The sequence below is a fragment of the Phytophthora cinnamomi genome (genome assembly GCF_018691715.1).
Source record: "Phytophthora cinnamomi strain GKB4 chromosome Unknown Contig91, whole genome shotgun sequence".
NCBI lineage: Eukaryota > Oomycota > Peronosporomycetes > Peronosporales > Peronosporaceae > Phytophthora > Phytophthora cinnamomi.
Window position 1 is genome coordinate 111,726 of NW_027151024.1, and position 9,284 is coordinate 121,009.

Below are 9,284 nucleotides of genomic sequence, written 5' to 3' on the forward strand. Positions count from 1 at the left end.
AGTTACTCGGGTGCCTCTACTCGCGTCTCACAACGGAGATCTTCTGCTTGAGTGTGCACTGGCAGTCGATCCGGCACAAACCTCAAATTTAGCGACCCCGTTCCTGATCCCAACGGGATCTCACTACCGATAAATGATATCCGTACTTGTTTGAATAGAACATTTTCGTGTGAATTATGAGGGAAATTTCACTACATGTACACTGCTGCAATGTTCATGTGGTAACATCGCACGCAGCAAAACCCTATCTTTTATCTGAGACCCCTCTTCACCAGATTGTCCTCGTCAAAATTATGTGCATACGTCCGGGTGAACAACCTACGTAATTGATGTAGTCAGGAACGTGATCGAATTGATACGTCAAGGTCTTGCTTGCGGTTTTGCAATGACAAAGAGCTCGATGGTGATTGGGATGCCAGAGGCGGTAGCCATTCCCGGGAGTAAGGAAATCCATTGACAACATGTAGCTCTATCATTTTCGAGTCATCTGTGAGCTTCTGTGTAGCGACGCATCTGTGCAAATACTCTCAGGCTCGATGCCGCAGGTGAGGAGTTTATCAGCAACCCCGCTTTCAGCACTCGGATGAAGCAGCTCGAGAGTACGGTAATGCTGAGGTGGCAACAATACTTCAGCAGGCGACGGAGACGACGGGTGCTGCCGAGAAATGACAGAAATTGCAGAAAGCGCAGTTCGAGCGGTGGCACAGCGATGGCCACAGGCCAGTCGATGTCGTCGACGACATTTTCAAGGTTGACGAGGCACCCTGCAAATTACGGGCCCTCAGTACCCTTTTTCTAGGAGATCTTTTGTTTTAATCGAGAGTGATACTGTTCCGGCTCGATTTTCACGCCAGTGTGATTCATTCATGACAAAATGGTCCGTAGACTCTCATTTCTCCATTTTTTTGATCTGGTCTGGGAGGCCCGAGGCCTTAAATAGACATTGGCTTGGGCATGCGCAGCGGCTTCTGCTCGAAGGCGCTGGGGCTCTTGACCAGGCTGCCGGGCGAGCGCACGGGCGACTTGGGCGCCGCGGCTGCGTCGTGAGGCGCCGGGGACAGCGGCGCCGGCTTGGGCTTGGGCGCGGGCTGGTGCGAGGCGGCGGCTTCGGGCTTGGCGTCCATGGCGATGGGGCGAAGGATAAGAGCTCGGCGAGCTTCTTCGGGGTCTTTTCTTCTTCTGCTTGAGGTTGCGCTGTCGTTGCGCTTATGTGCTGGATCTGGTATCTGTGTGGCGCACACGAATAGGTGTGTGGATGGTGTGGCGAGAGGGGCAACTTCAACGACTGACGTGGCGTGGGGCTTTGCTCGACGGGCGCCACGCTACCAACTCATTGAGGCTTGGTCTGCGCTAAATAACGGCGCCGGCGGAAAGTTGCAGCGCGCGGAACCAGGCGAGCGCCGCCCTCCACAACTGACAAGCAACGTTAGCAGGTGCAGGCAGGCGGAATGACTATACACGAGTGAATCTCCCGCGCGCCGAGAACGTACGCGGATCCAGCAGCAGGCAGGCACACACACACACACACACACACACACACTGCAATTGTGTACTGTAGACTGCAGTTGACCATCGCGCTTCCGGTTCTCGAGGCCTGGTCTTGTCCTCCCGAGCGGGAACCTCCGCGATCTGCCGCCCCCCACCGTCCGGCTGCGGGGCTGCCGGTAAGCAGCGGCCTCCTGTCCAATGGGGCAAACGATGACGGGACGAATTGATTGACAGGGGAATCCAAGCGGCCGCGTGCCAGCCACTCGATCTGCTCGCCTCTGACTCAGCTCGGCCATGCTGCTGGTCAAGCAAGGCGTGCTGATCCCTTCGCGGCCGTGATTGGCTGTGTGCGCGTGGTGTGGCACGGCTGCGCGCCGCGATTGGCGCGTCGCCGTCGTCCGCTCGTCGCCGTCACAGTTCGAGTCGCTTCAACCAGAGCCCAATCTTATTCACAGGCAGCCGAGCCAGCCACCACGTCAGCTTCCCTCTCATTCTCCTCTCTGGCCCCACGACCCCAGACCTCCAGCAGCAGCAGCAGCAGCAGCAACAACACCAGCAACAACCAGCTACACCTGCAATGTCCTCCGCCTTCTCCTACCAAGACTGCGTCGCCGAGGTGAGTGAACTGCTGCTGTGTCATAGCTACTAGTCCGTTGAGGTGACGACCGACCCGCGTGACGCCGTTGCCAGGTGGACGAGTACCCACGAGCGCCGCCTCCGTGAGCGACGACGAGCCGGCGCTGAGCGCTGCTGCCTGGGACCAGAACGCGCTGGCGCAGTTCGCGGTTTCCGCCAACTTGCCGTGGACGCGGGCGTGGCCAATACCAGTGGCGCAATCCTTATGCGCGGGCAGCATCACACGCCGGACTCGGTCGTGGACGACATGGTGGCGTTTCTGGCCACGAAGGCCGGCGGGCGCTTCGGCCACGCTGCTGGCGCCCAACGGCGTGCAGTTCGGCCAGCTCTGCGGCATGTTCGCCTACATCGGGAACGACGCGTTCGTGCGCGCGGCGGCCGACGCTTTCGGCCTGGGCGACGGCGACGCTGGCCAAAAGATTTCACCATCACAGGGCGCTGGCGCGGCCGTGCCGAGTTCCCTCGGGCGGGAACCAGAGCACCATACACTGCCCTGAGCCCGCGCGTGGCCGCCGGATGATACGATAGTGTTTGGCGCGTGTGTGTGCGTGCGACTTCCAGGCGGGCGAGAGATCAAGAGGGGCGAGGCAGGACAAGGAGCTGCGGCCGAAAAGCGACAGGTGTGCAGCAGCAGGAGGAGCGCCCCTCGCCTTCTTCTTAGACCCGATAACGCGCGTGATTCGCGTGGCTACTCCGGCCCCGCTCAATTCATGGACCCCGTCGTCGTCGTCGTCACCGCCGCCGCCGAGCAAATCATATCCGCCGATTCCTGCAGAGCAGCGGCCTTTGCGCATGTACGCTATGCGATGCGGTGTCGGCATTGCTCGCCTGTACACGGCAAGGCAGCGCCGTCCTCCGCATGGCAGCTCGTCGTCGCCGCGCCGCTGACCTGATGATTTCTGCAGGCGCTGCAGGGCGCGACCAGCGACGGCGGCGCTGGCGCAACGATGGACTTCCGCTCGCGTTCCACTGGCTCTCGCCCCGAACAGGCCGCCTGCTGCCTGCCACAAACGCCGCGCGTATTATCGCAATTATTAGCACGACCACGGTCATCTCGGCGCGGGCGTGATGCCCACGCAACCGCGCTCGCCTTCAAAGTCCGCTGGTCGGAAATGCAGCGAAAGGTCAAGCGACCAGCATGGAGCGCTGCTTGGCTCAAGGCATTGCGGCAAACGAGATGCGCCTTCATTCAGTGGGAAGCGTTACGGGCTGCGTCTTTACACTTGTGGGCACGGCCGGATGACTCACTTGGCGACGGATGGCTACACTTCTCGGCGGTTTGGGGTCAGACCCACGAGCTGGCAGGAAGTTAAGGGGCGTTTATATTTGCGCGATGTGATGATTTGAAGGTTGGCCTTAAGGTTGCGCCGCGATTATCGTTTGAAGTATCCTGCAGGAGCAGGACACTTGCTGAGATTTAATCCTGCCGTTGCGCTGGATTGCTTTGAAGAACGTTGCTGAAGTCCAATATGGTGATGCGGACTGAAATCTGACGGAACCATTTTTTTCCTTTTTTAAATCTTCTGTAGCAATAGTGATATGATTGTCCAAGCGAGATCTCATCACTGCTCTCTTCGTGGCCAGTGGATTTGAGGCAGCTTCGATCTCAAATTCGGAGCAGCAGGAACAGGTAAAGTAACGTGCCAGCAGGATTCCGGGTGGGATGCTGCGTGGAGCTGCTTCCATGATGTGTACAATGCTTTCGGATCACGCTTGAACGCCTGGTGGATTACCTCCGTCGTGCTTTAGATTCTAAGAGTTGCCAGCTATTCCGTTCAAAAGCTGCGGGACGGCACAAATTACAAAACCAAAAGGTACATCTGTGTCGGAACGATGGACTGGTGTGTCGTACATGGTACGGTACTTAGGCGAAGTGTATGCATCAGAAGCATTTATTCCGAATGTTCAGGTTCAAACGACCTTTCAGGTAAAGAAGAAGGACCTCGGTGGTAGAGACGCCCGGAGGAACGCCCAGTCGAGTGTTTGTTGCCTCGTCCCCAGTTCCACAAGTGCACTTGCAGCTTTCCAACGTCGCTGATATCGCTGGTGGTCCTTGCGTGGACTCGACCGGTCAATAGATCCTGCTGTGGTATATGGTCATAACACAATTACGGCTATGACTTCAGTGATGTGGAAGCATTATTTCCTTCGCTACGCACAGAGTGACATGGAAAATATTGACAATGTTGGGGCTTTTTTTCACCAGGCTTCGTAGTGTGTTCACAACCGGTGAGGATTCTCACCTGCGGTACTTCTCCCGAACTGTCTAATGGTCTCCTGGGTTTCCTAAACCGCACCACGGGCTTCGCGTTCGCCACCTACAGGAAACGTTCGGCAAAACGTCAACAAATCTCCTGGACCTCGACGTAGCAACAGCGAAAACGGCAACGGAATATCAATCGAGACTGGATACAAAATCGCTGCAGTATCACAGGAAAATTCGTAACGTGAAAGTTATGGACCTTACGGCGTTTGTTGATGCCGTTTTCTCCGGGTAACGTTTTTGAGCGAACGTTTTATCGACCCCACTCTGCCGACATTTGTAGGTGTTCTCAGCTACCAGCCCCCAGTTATCCTGACGGGTAGCCCATCTTTTTCATCGTAGAAAGAAGCAGCTCGCACTGCAGAACCTTTCCCAAAGTTCTTGACCAGCACTTCCAGCTATTCCGAAGTCAAATTTGAAGTCCGCGGAAACGATATCTGGTTTTCACGGTTGACATCGAGACTAAAATGTTCATCATCGACTTTAATACAAACACCTGCTCATGGCACCTTTTGCAATACAAAAGTTCTTGTGCTTGCATGCTTCATGTCCGTCATCGTGGTGGTGGATAGCCACTCGCCAGCAATCGTGACCCACCTTGTCAAATTGTGGTCATCCGTCGAAAATGTACAACGACGATGCTGTCCGCTGAACCGTAGGGGTCACAAAACTCGTGATGGTGGACCCACTCCGGGCGCAACGTACCTCCATCGACAGCCTTGACAAGAAGTTGAAAGTACACCTGTACTCGAAAGCGTCGTGAGTTCAAGCGTCTGCCGTCTGCATCAGAGTGCCCTCTCCTTTCAATACACCACTAGAAACCGGAAGTTGCACTGCGTCGAGACCAAAGCCCCGCGGCACCACCACGCCGCACCACCGCTCATCATCCCGCAGCCCGGGACGGAAGCCTCGTCACAGACAGCTGCCTCGAGTCTCTGTGTTGTTATGCATGTAGTCGCCACCTCGCCCTGATTCTGTTAGCGAAGTCAAGCCGCTGGGAACGCCGCCGAAGCTCGCCGACGCCCGCGGCTGAGCACTGCGCCAGGCGGCTCGATTACTTCTCGCTAATCGCCGCCACATACCCGTAACAAGCCCATGCAGGCTGCAACATGGCAGTAATGACTTCCCTGACCACAAAGACGCCGAGGCGTGAAAGGCGAAGTGTCCGTTGCTGCGGCCGCAGGCGACACCATCGCTTGCTGTGCCAGCTCCAGCTGACGCGTCAACGAGCCCGCATGCGCAACTTGGGGCTTGAATCTAGCGCGTCACCAGGCCCGGCGATGGATGCAGGAACCCGGCGCTGCACCGCAGCATACACGGACGGGCACAGGTGCAGCCAAAGACGCCGGAGCGACCGACCGAGATGAGCTGAGGCTGGGCTCCTCGAGGAGCTCATTTTGACTATGAGCCACCGACCGACACCTTCGCGGTCTGTAGCCATGAAGACCGCGACAGCTTGCGGCCCCACTATAAAATGTTCAAGAGAACCAACAGCGGCGGCGTGTGGCGTCGCGAACCTGTTAGTTCTCTGGCTGAAGCGTCGAACCAGCGGGCTGGGGCGAGAACCAACGAATCTGTTGGTTCTCTTGGAATCTGTTAGTTCTCTCGCTGTTTAGCGAGTCATCTCGCCAACATGCAGCCAGAGTGGCGAGTCGCCTCGCCACCTTTCAGCGGGGAGCTTTTATCATCTATCAGCCTTTGCCGGCCACCTCGCCGACAACCTCGCAGCATTCGGCGGCAGGATGCGTTCGAGTCGAGCACGAGGAGCCCAGCAATCGGCTCGATCCTCTGCTGCGACACCTGGACGTAGGCGGGAGCCGTCCCTGGGGAAAATGAGGCTGGGGGGCCAAGAGGGCAAAGGACTGCAACCGAGCGAGCCCATGGCAGGTCTCTGCAAGCCGAGCCGAGCTTCAAGCCCCGGCAGCTCGGCAGGCCGGCAGCAAAGAAACACGCGCTATGCCAGGCGTCGCTATACATGTAACTGAATAAATGGCCTGCGGCCCAACTCCCACTCCCATTGTCAAGCCAGTCTTGGCTCGATCCCCGTAATCTTGGCTCGTCTTGGTGCGATTGCGAGCCTCGCCATGGTCTGCGGGCGGTACTCCTTTTGCTCTGCCCTGGAGGCACCTCCACCTTCTCTCCCTCCGTCTCTGCTTCTCTGTCACCATGGGCGCCACCGTCTCCAAAGTCTCCATCCCAGGTGCTGCTGCACAATAGGGGTGGCGGGCAGTGCTAACAACGCCAGCGAGAAGGTGGAAGCCGTCATGCTGTCTGATCCCCGATCTGACATCGTCGAGGCCCGGCTGAACGAGCTGGTGACGCTGAGCTCGGCGAGACGGCGCTTTGCAGCTGGAGCAGCCTCGGCCGAGATCCCAGCTCGTGCACGGCGGCGAAATTCCAGGTGAACTGGGCGACCACGACCAGAACTTCCTCGTGCTCCAGCGACAAAGTACGGTGCAGTTCCACTTCCGCCCCAGGCATCACTCGCACTTCGTAGTTAAACGACTAAAAGTTACTACCCACACTGAGTACTGGAGCATTGGTGATCAAGGCACTAACATTGATTAATCTGCTCTGGATTTGTCAACTGCAGGCGAAACATACGGTGAGCAGCAAGGCCCGCGCCATGGAGCTGCACCCTGGTGCATGGAGCCGGGGACAACTCGCTTAGCCGTGGTGGGCGTCTTCTTCACGGAGGGCAAAGGAGAGCCTTCCTGGCCCAGTTCTGGAACGAGATCTCTCGACGCTGCAGCCCGGTAAGCACGACCACGTGGCGCTGGGCGAGATTGCTGGCGGCGACAGGCTCAACGCGCTGCTGGACGGCAAGATCTTCCGCTACTCGGGCTCGCTCACCACGCCGCCCTGCTCGGAGGGCGTCGAGTGGAGTCGTGGTAGAGCGCCATGCTGGAGGCGTCTTGAACATCGAGCTCTACCGCAACCTGCCGGGGCCCCAACGCGCGCGGGCGCAACGCTCAACGGCCGCAGGTGTCGCCTTGCCAGTGTTCCAACGTCACGCCATCGGCGCCTAAGCTATTCGTCCTGAGACCGTATCTCGCACCGCCAGATAGTCCACTATAGCAACTCCCGCAGAAGTAATACATGTACGCATACCATCACCTCCGGCCTCGGACGCTTCTCTCTTCTACTGCAGCTGGACCTTGGCGCCCGGTCGTCGGTCGCCATCACCACCCATCGCCCTGAAGAGCTGCGCCAGCTCCTGCTGCAGGTCGTCGTCGGCGAACACGAACGGTAGTAGCTCGACGCTGTTTCCACAGTTATTGCCGTTGAAACGCCGTTAGCGTACCCATTTTCACGGCCATCAGCTGGACCTCCGGCGACAGGCGTGCCTGCCCAGTTGTCAGGGCGGCGGCGGCTTCTGCGCTTCAGCAATGACGGGCGCCCATTCTGCAGCTGAAGGCGGTGAAGTCCCAGTGTCGCGAAGCTGGTCGGAAAGGTGAACCGACCATGGGATCACTTGTTAAGCCGCAGCTCACTGCGTGTTGAAACCGAGAGAGCCTGCATGGTGGCACCTTCCTTCCGGCGAACAGTTGCGAGCCAGCCGCGGCCTTTAGTCTCGCGGAAGCAGGATTAAACCAGCCGAGAGGAGGAAACATTCGGCGCTCGCTGCAACGAAGCTGGGCCTGAGACCGATCCGTGCTCGCGCTTTGCGCAGGCTCGCCTCGCCTCATTGCCGCGCGGTTCAACGTGCACGCGGACGCCAATCCCCAGGATGCAGCTTCAGCTTCAGCTCGCGTAGCTTTTCTCCACCTCAGCTGCGCGCTGTTGCGTCATACAATGCGTGTCAAGTGGAGCTCCGTTAACTTACTACGAGCTGCATTAGCCACCTTGAGGAGCTCTATTGACTTCCTTGCCGGCGCTGCATTGGCCGCCGTACGTCAGCGCGCGATCTCAGGTGAAACAGCACGCGGTGGATCATATCCGGCAGACGGGCAGCGGAGACTGGCGACCGTCCAGCGTCGGTGCTGCTGGGGACGGACGGAGGATTAATGGGTCAACTACGGCGTTCCACAGCTCTAGTTCTTGCAGGCGAGTGAGACGGCAGAAGACATGGGCGGAGTCAAGTTGCGGTGACGTCGTTGCTGTTCGTGGCGGCAGTTACTGATCCGGTCCGTGGTGGGGAACATCGGAGCTGTCCACGGCGTGCGGAGCCACGCCGTTGGCGCTAGATCAGTTAGCAGGGCAGTTCGGACGCCGCGACAACGGGAGAACAACTTCAACCTCGGTTTCCCGTGGCGCGCGCTGGCCCAAGTGGACGAAGACGACAGCATCTCTCCGCCCGGTCGGTGAGTTGCACCACCGTTCAACGTGCTGGACGAAGACGGCGACAGCTCCGTGAGCATGTGGCCGAGTGGAGGCTACGTGCGCAGCTCGGACAAAGCACTCCAGCACCGTCGAACCGGCAACGGACCCGTATGCGCTACCTGATCGACATCGTCAAGTTCCTACGCCAACCTCGGAGGAGTGCATCAGGAAGACGAAGTGCTGCCGGTGCGCTCGCTCGCGGTGTCCTGCTGGTGGGGTTGCTATTGTCTTTACCGTGCTGGTTTGTGTATTGACGCCCAGCTTCACCAAGCGCCAACTTCACGGAGATCGCGGCGGAGATCCAGCACCGCTGCTACATCAAGTTCCGCTTTACTCGCTGTTCGCCGGCCCGCCTCCCGTTCGAGATGATCTGCGCCAGCTCGGCCCCGACCGTCACGGCGCGCAAGATGGAGCTGTGGTTCAACGAGCAGGTGGACATCGCGCGCGACGACCTGACGGACGATGCGCATGTTCAACCTGGTTGAGAAGGCTGAGCTGCACCTCGAACAATGGTTACCAAGCGTGCACCAGGCTCGAGCCTTAAGGTGCCGCATTCATCGGTATGCGTAACTGG

The 9,284-nt window shown here is 58.5% G+C and overlaps 1 protein-coding gene across 1 annotated transcript; it reads left to right on the plus strand.

Moving 5' to 3' along the window:
• Positions 1-954: 954 nt before the first annotated feature.
• On the plus strand, positions 955-9,195 carry IUM83_19921 (Carbonic anhydrase; the record flags this gene model as incomplete). Its single annotated transcript, XM_067944991.1, has 5 exons — positions 955-1,043; positions 2,396-2,573; positions 6,981-7,029; positions 7,111-7,278; positions 8,972-9,195. 5 exons carry the CDS (start codon positions 955-957, stop codon positions 9,193-9,195), a joined length of 708 nt encoding a protein of 235 aa, XP_067784446.1.
• Between the last annotated feature and the right edge of the window lie 89 nt (positions 9,196-9,284).